The sequence below is a fragment of the Neopsephotus bourkii genome, unplaced genomic scaffold, assembly GCF_033783945.1.
Source record: "Neopsephotus bourkii isolate Nb327-2 ecotype Australia unplaced genomic scaffold, CSIRO-AGI_Nbou_v1 NB_1350, whole genome shotgun sequence".
Taxonomy (NCBI): Eukaryota; Metazoa; Chordata; class Aves; order Psittaciformes; family Psittacidae; genus Neopsephotus; species Neopsephotus bourkii.
This window is the reverse complement of record NW_026901829.1, coordinates 459,344-476,275: the sequence shown is the minus strand read 5'-3', so window position 1 is coordinate 476,275 and position 16,932 is coordinate 459,344. Positions and strand designations below refer to the sequence as shown.

The following is a 16,932-nucleotide window of genomic DNA, read 5'->3' as shown; positions in this document are numbered from 1 at the left end:
CAAAAACCAGGAAGATTTGCCACAGTACAATACAATTCAAAATGAACCAAACCCCCTCTACACCACCACCCCAAATTTGTGTATGGAGTTACTGAAACATGAGATTATAATCTTTTTTGCTTCAGTAAACACAGGAATTTAGCAACAGTTTTGATTTTAAAATGAGAAAAAAAAATCAGACTTTAGTGTTGGGGCTTTTTTTTTTTTTTTTTTTTAGTTATTTGGCATATTCTCAAAAAATTAATTTGAGAAATTGCTGGTGATATTTGATGCCGAAAACCATACCTGTGTCCAAAACTAAGAATGCTGTGAAACACAAAGGAGACAGGTTCAGGTTCTCGTTCAGGTTCTCAAACAGATAAAGTTATAAACAGTAACGAATTAATTTCTAAAACCTTTCTGCAGGTGTTTCTTTAATACTTGAGCTTCAGGGAACTTGATCAAGTAGTATTTTTTTACTTTAAGATCTATACTTGAAAGTCAAGGTCTGAACTAACTAAATATAACTGTAACCACAGATGGACTTTTCCTGTGCATTTAACTTTGCATTGGAGTAATTCATCTCATAGGTCTCAAAATACACTTCAACTGCTTCAGACAACAAGGTGACAAAACAAGTTAAATATATATCTTTTCTGTGCTCAGTATCAGGATTATTAGTGCTTCAAGTCATCATATTTCTTCTGAAAGTGCATGAACTTTTCAGTTAAGCATGGGATTAACACACTTAGGGAAAACAAAATAAAATAGAAGATGTCATTAAATTCATGTTTTTCTACAAAATTCCATTAGAAGGAAAAGAATATTCAGTGGTGTTCTGAATACAATAGATATTTTGAGTGAATGTGAGGGGTTGACTTTTTGTTTGTTTGTTTTCTGTAGAGAACAAATACTCATTACTTTTTATTTAATACAGCTCTTCTTGAGGCTTTTTTCCAGTAGTCATAAGAGTCATCAATTAAAAGTAGGAACCTGAGTACCCAGATTATATAAAAGTGTATTTCTGGGAGTGGGAGGAAGCTTTTATACAGATAGCTTCCTATGGTAGGAAGTTGTATTCTTTGCTGTGGGAAGGTTGAATGATGACTATAAAAATAAACTAATACTAGCAATTGACCTTGAAAATTTTATTGAGCCCTGTGCACTTGCCTGGTTTTCTTTTAAGTAAAGGTTTTTTGCTGTTAGTGTATGTTAAAACCCTGTATGTTATTGTGAGCTTTTTCAAGTGAGGTACTTTGCTTAAAATGTATAACCTTAGTTATAAAAATAATAAAAATATATTAGAATAAATTAGTCCAATCAGGCACTAATGTGGGTACATACAGTCAGTCCTCATAATCATGTGGCAGTATTGTGATGTATGTGCCTGTCTTCGTGTGCTGCACTTAACAGAAGAACATGAAAACTTGCAGACTGGGTACGTTTGATGTGCTAGGAGACAGTGACATTGTAGAAACTAAAACTGGTGATAAGTCTTGGTAAGGAGTCAACTGGTAGCAGCCTTGCTTCTGATTTAGGGAGAACAGGAAGGACGTGCGAAGGTGTTTAAGACTACTTCTCACGCTGGAAGTGGTGCTGGTCTACTAAAGCATCTAGGGAGCAGCTGTGATGAATGTGTCCCTTGAGGAGTGTTGAAGAAGATAATCAAAGAAGTTTTTCAAGTGTTACATCAACATCAGTTAGTGGTCAGAATATGTGAAGCAGTTTGGTAAACTGTAAGTGGGAGTGCTTGTTTTAATCCTCTTTTAGGCCACTGTCTAATATCTTTGACAGCTAATAGTAAATTCACTGTATATGAAAAAAGGGTGATCATCTTGTTTTGAACCGATAAATGTGTTTTAGATAATGATTTTGGTACATGTAGAAGATAACCACTGAGCTGTGAAAAAGACACATTAGTATTACAAGTGTGCCCATCAGAAATTAAAACTTTAAACTAGTAGTATTTTATTTTGTAGTATTTTTTCCTCAAAAATGTACTTTGGATTGGAGGAAGCAGCTCAAAGTGACCTTTCTTTCCTAATAGCAAATGAGCAGATGTAATGGACTTTAGCAGGTACATTTCAGGCATTGTAATCTACTGTAATCTATAGTTTTCTTACTACTATATTCCTTTTCACATATATTTGTAGTTTATTGAAATACTTCTTTCTATCTTGCTGTTCACATCCCCACAATTTTTAGTCCCTTCATTAGTATCTATAAGTGATTGTTATGAAGTACTTCATATATAAGTAAAATAAATAATACTTTTTTAAAGAAAAGTGGCTGAAACTGAATTTCCAATAGTTGATAACTTTTATTATCTCCAGCTTTCTCTCACATTGTAAGTGCTTTAGCTAAAAATAATGGTGAACATCCATTATGTTTGTTACCTATTGATTATAATATGTCACCAGAATGGTATAAATTTCAGAGATCCTTCTGTAAGTATGGAAACTTACTCTGGATACACTAATGCAACTTTGTGTATTTTGACATTTAGAACAGTATATCTTACGGGAGCTAAACTTTCAGACAGTGGCTTGGATATAGGCTGGAATGCTATGCATCTAAACAAAGTTTTGAATACTGTCCAGAAATAGGGAGTGTATCCATGGTAGAGCAGAAAGTAAGGATGTTCTGGTCTGGAGGAATTTGCCCATAAAGAGAAGTACTGCATTTATTCCAAAGTAAGTGTAATAATTATCCATAAGAACAGAAGACTTCGTAGCTGATCTTCACTCATGAAAGACAAGGATCCAGATTGCTAGCTGTTTACTGGAATATTTATAGTGTAACACTGAAATATGGTGAAACACAGCTGGTAGACGTGTGTTCAGGTATAAAAATCACTTTCATACTTTGTACTTTGTAAGTTAGCGTGAATAGAATGTTTCTTAGAAAAGATTTTTCTTAATCTTTGAAAAGTCCTTACTTCCCACTTGTAAGCTGTCTTGGGAGTTGACAGAGAAAAGGAGTAGCTAATTGAATTGTAATAGAATAATGCATTTTTCCACTCCTGTTGTTATTTCTTTTAACTCAGTGTTTGTAATGCATCACATCTCTTCATGTGGGAGAGCGGCTTATCAATTTCTTGCTCTTTAAGGTGAGGTAGGAGACATTTGCCTGTCATATGTACAGTGTACAAAGCATGAATGACAGTACTTATGCGGATTTTGCAAATAGTAATATATTGTCAAACAGAGGAAGCACATATTTTAACCCATGCACAGCTTTTGAAGCTGTGAATATTAAGTACTAGAATTAGTACTCTTGGGCCTGTGAAATATTCTTTGCAGGTGTGTTTTCTGTAGTTTATGTCCATATGATTTTAAGTGTTGCTTCACTTATTATTACAATTATCTATTCTCCTTCCCCATTCCTCCTTCCCCAAATAATTTTCTTTGGAGGATATAGGAGCAAAATTTAAGTACTGACATTTAAGATCTTTTTACCTGAAATACAACATGCATGCAGCTGTTGCATTTATCTCCACATGCCTGTTCAATGCTCGGATAATATTTGTAGCAACTAATTTTGTTTTGTGCGCTGTAATTCAAGACCTAGTGGTTGCTCTCTAGTCTGTTGTATGTAGAGAGGTGCACAGAAACCTGTAATATATTTACATGAGCAACTAGCTCTCTTCAGCTGGTGTTTGATACTGGCTTCTGTTGAAGTTGGGTCATCCCAGAGTTCATGAAATTCTTCTAAGTGCTAGGTCTTTTCATGTTTATGTCCTGGAAATACTTGATTTTTATTCAGGTTGAACTGATTTGGTAGTTTAACTTCTCCAGCGTTGATTGTTACGTACACAATTGACAATGGGTTAGGTGATGTAAGTGCAAGTGTGCATGGGTGCTCCCCTCCCTGTTTCTGCCTCTGGAAAGGGGTAGTCAGCTGTGCAGCCTGTAGCTGTAAAAGAAGTGAGCTTTGGGATTTTTTTGTAAAGTACTAAAAGTACAAGAAAATGGGGCAAGTCACACTTTTTGTAAACTGTGTTTTCTTTCTTCCAGATCTTAAAAATTACCTGAAGAAAGTAGACTTAGTTATGCCCCAGTGTATATTTGAAATATGCTTTTAAAATGCATCCAAAAAAGCAGTGGCAAAGAAACTGGCTGATGTAATGCAAGCAAAAGTGCTTGCTCTTCGAACTTGTAAATACTTCGAGAAGTGTTAAGTAAGGCTGTAGCTTCTGGCTTACTGTTAAGTATATGCATACATTCTTACAGAATGGTGATTTTAATCTTTTGATCAGGAAGGGTGATACTTAGGAAATCAGCAGTGAGTGTCTTAAGCTCTGAAGAGACCAAACTTGAGAACCTTGATATCAAGAAGTCAGTTGTGGATATATGCAAATTAAAGAAGTAGCCAAGAGCTCCGCAGCTGACATTCTTTTTCCATGGGTATTTGGAATTGTGTGCAATATGGAGTGTGCGTAGTGTGCAATGTGGAGTAATTGAGAATTATACTGATAACCCTTTAACATCTGTTACTCCATGTGTATAAATAGGTGTGTTATTCACAAGGAATGCATCTTCATACTTGAATGTCTGTCCTGGATAAACAGTCATGCTCTTGTGTTTTGCTCGGGCTGTAAACCTTCTGGATGTGTGTTTAACTTCTCAAGTATATGAAGCAAAGCCTTTCTAAAGGCATATGTCAGAGCTAGTAGATAACAGATAAGAAAATACAGAAAGGGAGAAGTTTGCCTATGGGACCTATGTGTCACTGCCATTGCTGTTTTTCCAGTGAACCTCGTGTTTTGCCACTGCTCTTCTACATGATATTGATATTCCTGAAATCATCAGATGTGGTTGTCTCATTGACAGCACGGAGCCGTTGAAACAGTCTGCAGAAGCTATCAGAGAAATTGCAAAGTAATAATTTCTGAACGCGTTCATTATCTACGAAGTGTATGACCTTCTGTTGTTTACTATGGCAACTTAAATGTCATTACTGTTTGACTGTCTTGTGAATTTGTGTATTTTGCTTTCTACACTATTAATATTTTTTGTATGTTTTAATTCAGTCTTGTGTGTATGCCCACACTTGCAGTACTAGAACTATTTAACTAAATCTGAGTTTGACTAAAAGGCTCTTTCCCATTTCAGAGAAGGGTGGGGCTAAAGCTGATGTTTGAAATAAGTTTTCTGGCTTCTAGGTCATCAGATTTACTTTAAAGAACTCCACCATGTAATTTAGGTGTAATGTTTGCTATGAATGCATTGTGTGTGAGTGAAAATTTGCTGTGTATCTCTTAAGTTGTACACTACAACTTCTTGTATGCAAACTGAATAGAATTAGGAGTTGAGCAAGCAGCCTGAAAAATAAAGGACAAATAACATTTTGCAAATACTTATTTTTAGTAATTGCCAAATTGCCTTAATATATCTTTACATATGTGTAGGTTTTGCCTGATAGTAGCTTCCAGTCTACATCTGTTTAATAGATAAACATTGGAAAGTACTGTATAATTCATTTTTAATAAACATAAAACATATTATTGTAGGGAAAAAGATCTTGCAGATGCTTTAGAAGAAGGTGGCTGTGATCTTGAAACTGTGAGAAACATTATTCAAGGAAGACAACTGCCTGCTGGTCTGAGGGCCAAAGTCTGGAAGGTAAATAGTATCTTAAATCAAGAAACGGGAAATACTTGAAGTTGTATTTGATTTGAGGTAAATTATTTAATTACCAGGCATCTCTATAAGAAGTGCTGTGGGACTGGAATTTTAATATGCATGTATGTTGATTCAGTTTTAGAATATTCATCTTTATTGAGTTAAATTACCAAATTCAGTAATTGGGTTAACTACAAAAGAACACTAAAATGTTTAGAGGGTTTTTTTTTTTTTGTTTTCAGATTGCGCTTAATGTTATAGGAAAGGGGGACAGCCTAGCATCCTGGGATGGCTCTTTAGACCTACCCGAACAGAGTATAATTCATAAGGATTGCCAAGAGCTAACTGGTAAGTTCAGTTACGTTTAGATCACATATGTGGGAACTTCTGTATTCTCAGTTGCCTTAGGACTTTGTTATTTGATTTAAATAATCTGAATTACATGTACATTTTGGAGGAGGCTTTCAGGAGGAAGATGAGAGAGCAGAGAAAATCAGTAAGAAATCATTAGAAAACAGTAGTTTCCTATCTGTACTCTTGACTCAGGGATGAGTGACACTGTGGAAGTTTAGAGTGTTATCTTGTTAGTATGTATGGTCAGGAATCTTCAGGAGTTGAAAAATTTGTAATTTTTTTTCCAAGCCCCATGTTTTAAACCAGACACTTTCTCTATAGTGTCCTTCAAGTTTTTAATTGTCTAATGACTGGTTCTTAATCTGAAAAGCAGATGTAGCACCAAAATGCATATAACCTTGAAAGGAAGTATACTAAACATTTTGGACTTTAAAGACTATTTTTAAGGAAGGTATTTTTTTAATACCAATTCCAGCAAAAATGATGGGTTTTGGTTTTGAAAACAAGATGCTGGAAAGACATTGGAAATAATATTCCAGTATGTCTGTAAGGATCTGTCACAGGTTCTGGTTGGCAGCCCATCACAAAAATGGCCAAATCCCTGATACCATGCGATAGCATTAATATCAGTGATGAAGTCAGTGCTGACTCCTAAACAGGGTTACTACTTCTTCTGGCATCAATAAGAGAATCTTTTTTTATTACCCATTATGCTTTAATTTATTCTTGCATAATTGAAAGTTAAGGCAGAGAGTGGAGTTATTACATGAATACATGTCTACCCCTTTTAAAATGTAGTTCTATGTTTTATAGCTCTAGAATGCGGTAATTCTAGAGAGAGGTGAATTCCCACTGTGTTGTTTAACCACAGTGCCTTTTCAGGAATACGGAAAAATGTCCTGGTTAGTGTTTATAACATACAAAATGAAGCACTTCAGTGTCTATTAGTTTTCCTTTTGTCTTTATTGGCAAATACTTTGTAATATGTAACAATATTAAAAGGAAGAAACTAATAAAGTTAGTTCAGAATGAAGGTTCTGTAGAGATTTCAGTTTGGGGTTGAATTAAATCTCTATTTCAGTGGTTTAGCAAAGAAAGTGGTATCCAAATTCAAAGTAAATCTTCAGATGACATTTGAGTTATGTGTATTATTTTATTGTCCTGAGAGGCAGAGAAAATGAAATGCCAGATACCAATTTGTTTTGATGGGAAAGTATTAATGACTTCTGAATTAAAAACTTTATTAAAAGTAGTGAGACTAGTAGGCTTCTTGTAATTGAGGGGAAAAATGTTCACTGCAAGTTTAATGCCACTGCATTCATGTAGTGTAGGCATCTGTCTGTTCCAGACATAACAAGGTTATTCCTTCTATTATGGTAAGTCAGTTTAGCTATAGTAAAATCGACATTATCTGGGTGGATTAAAACATAAATTTATTTATTCAGTAATTTGTAAGAATATCTAATATTTGCCATTTAAAAATCTCAAGGTGTTTAAATATTAATGTGAAAATCCTATGAACTTACACTAAAGTCTGGTTTGTTTCACTACAGTCTGTATAATAAATATCAGTGCATTTAACTGAAAGTAAACTAAGTAGTTATTTCATCATATGAAGAATGGCATAATTTGGTGTATGGTACTGACATTTTTTAGTATGCCTTTGATTCATTCCCTCAAGTGAGGTGGATGCCAGTACTTTTTCTGAAGTGTTGTCAGACTTTTAAATTAAAGTCTATGTAGAAAGATGCTTTGGAACTAATTAAAACCTAAGCTTTGTGTATGTATTCAACTCTATGACACTATTTAAGAAGTGTTTAACTTGTTGCCTTAATTACATAACTAGTTTTGTATCATTTTTTGGGTCAATCTTCATCCAAATGCAACAGTATAAATGAAGGGCTCAGAATTAGTCTGTCATTAAACAGGGGACATCTTTGCCAATAAACATATATTTTATATAATGTTTATCTTCTGATTCACAACAGTACCAAACCAAATTTAAAATCCTGGTGTAGTTGTAATTAATCAAATCCTTTCTCTTTTTCTAGTTACCCTAACAGCCCCAAGTTTAAAATATTGTTAGGAAAATTACAATGAAGTAGAGATTAAAAATGTGTTTGATATGCTAATACAAAAAATTGAGTCTGTAACATGACCTGATTTCGAACTACTGGTTTTCATAAATTAGCATATCAGTGGACTTCTGGGGTATTGGAAGTATGCATTGTGGGTTGACCTATGTTGAAATTCAAAGAGGTTGTTGCAGAGTCAAAGTTATGTGCTTAACACATCAAATAGAGGGGCATTCTCTGCATTAAAAGAATTCACCTCTTTTGTTTCATATAAATCCTGGAAACACCAAACTTCTTTCATAATGTTGTTGTGATATTTAAATGCCTTATCATACTGGAGTTATAAAATAATTTGTATTTTAATGCCTTTTTGGAAGCCATTCTGTAAGCATTTTAATTCAAGCTGCTTAGGTTTTGTTGGTCTTTTTTTGCTGCCTTTTTTCTTTTTCCTTTTTCTTTCCCCCCAGGCAGCCCATATTGATACAATTGTGCTATGAAATAATCTCATTCAAGTTCTCTGAAAGGATATTAATACAGTTTATATTGCTGTGCCTATTTCAGACCAGTTGTCAGTGCCAGAAGAGGAGAAGTCAGTACTACTTTTGGAGATTGAGTCTGTTATTACTTTTTATTGTAAATCACGCAATGTTAAATACAGTTCTTGTCTCGGCTGGATTTATCTACTCAAACCTCTGGTGCACCTTCATTTGACACGCAGTGATTTGTACAACTGCTTTTATGCTATCATGAATAAATTCATTCCAAGGTAAAGATTTTGCTTACGTACTGTTTCATTGGCATTAAAGGTATTTTCTGAAAGAGTGTGCATATTGATTTCAGGTAGAGCAGCACTGTTAGTAGCGAAGTTGTCAGATCCCTTTATATGCTGATAAATTGAATCATTTTCAATACCTTACTTTGAAGTCCAGGAGATAGTGAGTTGGTTTAAGATGTAAAGAGCTAGCATGTGACTGATGTAGACACAGTGTGCTTTTTGAAGAACAACTGTTGTTTCATGCAATATCAAAAGTAGTTATTTAGGCACTATCTAATTCTTGTATGTTATATGAAAGCAATTTTCTTTCTTTTCACAGCATTTTTCCTATGTAAAATGCTTCTGTCTTTGTCACTGCAAAGTATTTCATAAGCACTAATTAAGTCTCACGATTTCCTTAGAAGAAGTAGTTAATGTTTTCCCTGTTTTCTACCAACTTGGGACTGGAATTATTTCTTTTTTAGGTTGTTAGATTGTTATTTAATGAATAAAAAATGGAAATGGAGTGTCGCATGCTGTTGTATAGGTGCTTTCACTAATTTTTTTTTTATTTATGTTGGAGTAGCACCACGACATTCCAGCAAACGTACAGGGGCTTCTGGTTAAGACATTGTGAAATAATATATGGATAATCTGCAATTAAAGGTCTTAGTATGAATCCTTGGAGAGGAGATTCTAGCCCAGCTACTGGATGTGTGCCCATAATATGGAAAGTGCACTTTTGGTGCTGTGGCAGAAAGCATTTGTCCTGTCACTTGACTCATTTAAAATACTACTGGGCTCTGTGAATTGTTTGAGGGTAGTGGCATTATGGTCAGGTAAATCTGATGTCTGTATTTTTTAGAAGGCTTTCAGAGTGTTTAGTATTTTGAGTTTCTCTGTAAGAATTTAGGTGGTGTTTCAGTAAGGTGTAGGCTGGTTTCTCTTCCCTCCCTCTGCAAAATGACTGGAAGCAAAAGTGAAAGACATAGAAAAGCAATTTATAGTAGACTTGCAAATCTCCACTTAGGTCAATTTGATCTCAATTCGATGGTTGACTGCTGGATCATCACTACTATTTGATAAAAGTTTCATTTTTATTTTTTGTTGGTTTTGTTTTTTAAATCATACACTTCTTATTCACACTTTCTCATGTTTTATAACTATCATGAAATATTGGGAATTTCTTCTAACAAAATGTTGAAAATAGGTGAGGGAAATGTGCAGCATAATCTTTTGGACTTTTTTTAATTCTTTTTTTGAAAGAGAATCTTTTAACAAGACGAATGAAGAATGAGGAGGGAAAAAAACATAATAGGCTATTTTAGATGAGAGAGGATTTGCTTTTTTTTTTTTTTTTTCCTTTGGAAACACTGTTATTCTCAAGACTTTTGGTATAAAGTATCCTGTGGATACCCACCTTTCTTCTCCTGCTTTTTCTCTAGAATGGTGAGCTTTCTGAACTGTACAAAATTAAGAAGGAGTTAATATGGAAGTCCAAGGTCATTAGTATTCTTTGGACCATAAATAGAAGAAAACACCATCTCAGATATGTAATTGAGCAATGATTTGTGTGAGAGCTTCTAGGGTAGTAAACTAATTAAAAAGCTGCTGGATGGTGGAAGCATCTCCTCCCAGGAAGCGCATGAGGAAAGTGCATTACATCTGCTTACATTACATCAGTGTTACCTGTAACAGAGGGTATAAAACAACTTCAGTTAAAAAAAACAAAGCAAAACAAAAACTCAGAAGCAATTCTCCCCCCAAAAAAACACCACCATCAAACCACCCTCTCCTAAAGTGTAATAAAGGTTAGTTTCCGGGGCAGTTTACGTCTGCTTAGCAAAATCTCTCTCTTTTTTTTTTTTTTTTTTTTTTTTTTGGTTTGGTTTTTGTTTTTTTTTTTCTTTTGTTTTTTTATCTCTCCTCCCAGTGGCTGAGCCTGTTGCCTCTGTGAGGCTTTCAGCATTCAAAATGATGGATAGGTACAGGAATTTGCAGTTCTTGATACATGGGTGATTTTATTGGATTTTGGGGGGGGGGGGGGAGTGTGGGAGGGGAGCTTGTTCTTGACTGCTTGGTTCTTGTTTGCCTTGTTTTTAAACTGCGTATTTGTTAAGGGTGGTTTACTGTGGTAGGTACCAGAAGTAAAAAACTGAGGAAAACAGTTCAGAAAAATGTCCTAAACAAGGATGTTCAATTGTCAGTGGAAATTCAGAAAAATTCTTTTTAAGTTATTTTTGTGTATGTATCTATTCTTCATGTTAAAAGGTGGTAAAGAATGACTGACTGACTGGAATAATTGACCATAATGACCATTCAAACAAAGTAGTGTGCAAGTCTAGATACTTAGGCTAAATTTTCTTTTTCACATTTCAACACTTTTTGTCCTGTTAATTTAATGGGAAGTCAAAGTTCTTGTGATAATTTCAGAAAAGAATCCCCATATATAATTTGCTGTGAATGTTTCCATTTCATCACCCTTGCTTAAGGAAGTTGGTAATTGTGTTTGGAGATCTGTATGGCAGGTTTCATGTTAGTTTGCTTAAGTTTTTAAGCGCTTGAGATTTGTTCCTAGTGTCTTTAAAAAGCCATTTCTTCATTTTAAAAACTGCTTATTTCCTGCTTAACGAATTTACATTTGTTATTCATGTATGAAATAAGAAACTTTCATACTTCCTTTGGCTGCTGTATTACAATTATTTATATGGGGGTTTTAATTTGATTTTTAGTTAACAATATTAATACCATGCAACCCTTGCTTACATATTTAGATCTGTTTAGAATACTTTTTTTATTATATACTCTTGTCAAGTAATGGCAGTCTTCCATTCTTTCTTCTACTTTATTAATGTAGTGGGGATTTCAGTCTTTGTGGGTTTTTGGTTTGGTTTTTAACTTGTGAGGCAAGTTGATTTCATGATCAGTCCCTGTGACTTGCAAGAACAATATAGGAAATTACATAATCACAACCAATAAAGAATTGCTACTGGAAGTCTGACAAGTTATGGAGAGGTTTATGATTATTTTCACTGCTATTTTTTTAGGGATTGTTCTATGAAGGGAAGACCATTTCATCTATTTAGACTGCTTCTTCAGTATCATGAGCCTGAACTCTGCTCCTTTCTTGATACTAAGAAGATGACTCCAGACTCATATGCACTCAACTGGGTAATAAAATGAAAGTAGGAAAATGTAATGAATAAAAATTTCTGTTAAAATTTAAGTATATGTTAGCAGTTACAGTACAAGAGTAGTACAGGAGATTAGAACTGCAAATAGTTTGCATGTTTGAATGTAGTGTGGGCTTTTTGTGTTCGGACATTTAGCATAAGGTAGAGGTCATGTTAAAGCCATATTTTTATGGTTCTGGATGTTAATTGAGCCACTGATGTTAGTAACTACTTTGAATAAGTAAGAAGGAGAGCAAATGACACTCAAAAAGTAAGCAGCTGTGATGTTAGGTTTTATAGTGGGCAGCTGTATGGTTTTAGATATGGATAAACACGAGCCTAACAGGTCTTTTAAAGCTAAATTACAAATAGTTTTAAAAACCTTTCTGCTAATAGATATATTTGAGTGCCTTATATGGTGCTATGGCTTTTAGGATATAGGCGCATATATTTTGCAGCTCTTCATTTCCTCCTCACTGCCTCAAGTTGGGGTAGTTATAAAATTGCTTACCTCAATTTTTTTTTAATTTATTTTTTATATATATTTTTAATAAAGTTTGGATAGCAGCTACAACATAAAGCAGCAAAAGTTTCATGTTTTAATGCTCCTTAGTATATGCAGTACAAAATCATGATCCAGTGCTTGCAGAGACAAAGTCTGTAAATAAATAAAGACTTTGACTCATGAAGTTTCCTAGGCATTTCTTTCATACCTATTCGCTTTATAAAATTTTTTGTAACTCCATGTACTTTCGGTTTAAGAAATAAGACTGAAATAAATTAATAAACTGCAAGGTCCCTGTTTGTTTTTTTTATTATTATTGGTTTTGAGGTTTTTTTAAGATTATTTTTTTAGGGTGCTACCAATTTTAATATAAAAATGTCTCCAGGATCATCATGCCACTCATCAGCCTTTGAAAGAGGAATCAGTTCACTTTTACTACTGAATCTCTCTCTATATACACAATTTTCATTAGCGAATATGAACTTCTTTCAAGTTATTTATTAAAAGTTCAATGATTCAGTAGGATAAAAAAAATCTTCCCTTTGAAAGGCAGGTAGGCAAATGAGCTAGTGCAGCTGCCAGACCACAATGTCATGCTTTCTGGTGTACAATCTTAAAAAAAAAAACAAAAAGACTTAAGCCTTGTTTTATGAGATTACATTAAAATTCCTTGTTTCATCTGCCAAAAAACTTAGTTTATTTAGAGGTATTTCTAATGTGTAGCAAAACATAAGCAACGTTCAGAGACTTGTCATTCCCTCATTGTTCAGGGGCATTTTGTCTTCAATTGCGTTTCACTCAGATTTGGATAGATCTTCTTACCTTTTGTTATAGAAGTATACTACGAAGTGCTGAAATATTCCATGATAGTCTTTAAAAACACATACTGAGCTTTTGAAAGCTGTAGCTTTTTTGATACAGAATTAGTATGCATCACCAAATTCGGTAAGACCTCTGAGGCCAGCTAGTATGCATTTGAGTTAGGTATGATTGCAGATATTATCTGGGATGTATGAAAAGAAGTTCCTACCTTTTTTTTTATCCACTTTGAACTCTGTGTATCAGAGATGTATTTTTAATTGGAAACATGGGAACAGCAAACAGTTTATTAAATGGTAATGAAAATTTTCTGCCACAAATGTTTAATTACTCAGCCATAAAGCATCATAATGTAATGCTGAGCAAGTGACCTTGTCAAAACTAGTGTGCCACCATGTTCAATTAGCTTGATTATACTGTGAAAAATAAAGAATATTGTTTACAGGATCATTTCTAAGTCTTATTTGCTAAGCTAGTTGAATAAATGCTTTTTTTTATTATTGTCTCATTGGAATATCTGGTATTTAGCAGTGGCTATGAGATAAACTGTATTCCAGCCTGATTGTGTTATCTCTGGTTGAATTTGCAAGGCTGACAGCGTACATCTGAGTTTGGCTTCACACTGGGCATATTTATTGACAGATAATCTGTAGTATTACTGCAGTGTTTCCATAAAAATTGGTTTTGAGGGTAGGGACCATCTTTCAATACATTGTGCAAATGTAAAGTTTAATGTTTTTGGCTTTATTTTCTTTTAGATATCTTCTATCTCTGTTTAAAATGTTATCCCACTAAGATTGCTCCTGGTTATTGCTTTTTTTAACACTGTTTTCCGAATTTTTAGCTTGGAAGCCTCTTCTCATATTACTGTTCAGCAGAAGTCACTCAGGCAATATGGGATGGATATCTACAACAAGCAGATCCATTCTTTATTTATTTCTTAATGTTAATTATCCTTGTCAATGCAAAGTAAGTGTATAGTTAATTCTTTGGAACATTCCTTGCTAACACACTTTAATCCGCTTTTGTTTCATTTTGGTTTTACTGACTTAATCTATGCCTGTGATTCCACTGTTTTCAGAGACGTTATCATAGCACAAGAATCAGATAAAGAAGAAATGATAAGTAAGTACCTCTGTTATGTAATAGCTTCTCTTATTCAGCTGCTAGTGAAATATTTACCACATAATACAATACCCATTATTATTTTTAATTACTAAATAACTGAATTATTTATTTCCCTGTGATTTTTCTCATTAATGGATCCCCTCACCTACTAATTCCTGTCTCACTATTCCTTTGCTGCACCATATTTACCCTGCCTTTAATATTCCTTTCTTGTGTTTCATTTTAGTATTCCCATACCTAGTTTTATACTTCTGTTTGGAGCACTTGAATCTGACTCTTTAAGTCCAGAACAGCAGTTTTCAAATCTTTCTTTAAATCTAATGTGCTTGGTGCATTTTCCAGGTTATCTTTGTATGCACTTGATTTGAGCCTAAATCATTGTTCTTGCCTTACCCTCGTCAGGTTTTTTTTATAGAAATTATACTAAATTTCTTGTAAGCCTATTTCTCCTGACTTTGGGTTTGTTGGTTGGTTTGGTTTTTACATGGCGTAATACAATATAATTAATAATCTCTAGTGTTAAAAACAAGTGTGCTTGGAATTTTGCACCTTTGCCATGTACTGCAGAACTACACCCTTACCATCCTGGATCCATATAACAGTACTACTGATTAAGTACTGTGCTTTACGGGATTCTTTTGGCCAGTCCTCTTTAGAAAAAGCAGCTTACTTGGTATTACAACTGAAAACTAAAGCTATACAGATGTAAGAGCATGGTGAAAGATAATTTGTATAGAAGGTTTGAACTTCTAGCAAATACCATAGGTTTCCTGTGGATAAGGAGTATTTCCTCTATCTTCTCTTTCTACCTGGAGAGTGAATTGTCATTCATGCTTAATCAAAAAACTCAATTGTGTTATACCTTGTTAAAAATTAAGTTATTTTATGATGCGAAAATATGCATGGTGCTTTTTTCTATGTATGCAATAATGGTGCACTTATGTTGTTTATGTATCTCAGAATTCTTGGAAACTTCACCAGCCAATCTTGATTTAGAAGATATAGAAGATCTCTTCTCTTTGGCACAATATTACTGCAGCAAAACTCCAGCTTCCTTCAGGAAGGTAATAAGAAAGTAGTTTTGAAATTCTTTTCTTTTTGGAGCCTGTTTGTTTCTGCTGACAATAACTTTGAATATTTAATTGCGATGTTATATTAATTTCTTTTTCATGTTACTCTGGTGGTATTTAATGTTAGGATCTTTGAAAGATAAGAAGGTCAAGTGAAACATATTAGAGGGAAGCTTCCCCGCAGTATTCTCACTTTATAACTGATGATCTTATTTTGCAAACCAGGTTCTTCTAAGAACTGATGAAGCAAAAATGCCATACTGACACAACTGCTCTGTAGTAGACTGCACACCAGTCCTAGCTGTACTTGGAACAGCAAATAGTCACTTTCTAGAGATAAAGCAGCTATCATCTGTGCTGTTCTTGCAATTCTTCCTTACTCAAGATATCTGACTTCAGTGAATTCATTAAATGAAAGTAATTGATAGTTATTGTCATTTTATGTATTTTCTCTGATATGTAGACAGTTATATGAGCTCTTTTGGGGGATGAAAAAAAAATAATAAAAAAACAACCAAAGAAACCCAAAACCGAGAGGTATTTAGTCATGTTGGTATTGTCACTACCATGCTTGTGAACAAATGTGTTTGTGATGGAAGGTCAGCCCTTGACATGATTTAAAAAAAATTAAAAAAATCAGTTGATTAAAGTTTTCATGATTTTGTGAACTAGATACATGTGTACCTGCTTTAGTATTTGTGACATGGTGGATATAGTTTTGCTTTAAGCCTTCACATCTAAAGACATTGGCTTCAGTTAACTTTTTTTTTCCTTGCCTTATTAGGACAACCACAGTCTTTTTGGCAGCAGCTTGCTGGGCCTCAAAGAGGATGACACAGACTTGAGCCAAGCTCTCTGTCTAGCAGTTTCTGTGTCAGAAATTCTTCAAGCAAATCAGCAGCAAGGAGTTAGTATACTGAATTACTATTACTATTTCCTCTCCTCCACCTTCTTATTTGTGTATTTAAAAAAAAATATATTTTAAGTGCTAATAGCACGCATGAATATTTGCTATTTTAGGAAAAAGTATTCTTGTCTTGAAGTTATCTCCCTTGTAAATGATCTGCATACTGCAATGCATTTATACTGTAGTAACTAGAGCTAAAGCACAGGGAGCTTCATACATCTGATTTGAATACGAGGAGTGGGAGCTTGAAGTAATATCTCACTAAGTTCATTTCCTTTCCTAATGTAGTTATTGTAGAGCAAAAATTTAAAACCCATTATTCATAGAATAGTTAGGGTTGGAAAGGATCACCCCCCTTGCCGTGGGCAGGGACACCTCACACTAAACCATGTCACCCAAGGCTCTGTCCAACCTGGCCTTGAACACCACCAGGGATGGAGCATTCACAGCATCCCTGGGCAACCCATTCCAGTGCCACACCACCCTTACAGTAAGCATCCTTATAGCCCCCCTTCAGATACTGGAAGGCTGCTATGAGGTCTCC

The 16,932-nt window shown here is 34.4% G+C and overlaps 1 protein-coding gene across 2 annotated transcripts in view; it reads left to right on the top strand.

The window, feature by feature from the left end:
• TBC1D23 (TBC1 domain family member 23) overlaps positions 1-16,932 on the top strand; it is a 36,307-nt gene that overhangs the window by 2,437 nt on the left and 16,938 nt on the right. For both annotated transcript variants that reach the window (XM_061366586.1, XM_061366585.1), the window contains exons 2-9: positions 5,492-5,603; positions 5,846-5,951; positions 8,594-8,798; positions 11,834-11,957; positions 14,128-14,252; positions 14,365-14,408; positions 15,372-15,475; positions 16,266-16,388. In XM_061366586.1, the coding sequence (XP_061222570.1) occupies positions 5,492-5,603; positions 5,846-5,951; positions 8,594-8,798; positions 11,834-11,957; positions 14,128-14,252; positions 14,365-14,408; positions 15,372-15,475; positions 16,266-16,388 (943 nt within the window). The remainder of the gene's footprint in view (positions 1-5,491; positions 5,604-5,845; positions 5,952-8,593; positions 8,799-11,833; positions 11,958-14,127; positions 14,253-14,364; positions 14,409-15,371; positions 15,476-16,265; positions 16,389-16,932) is intronic.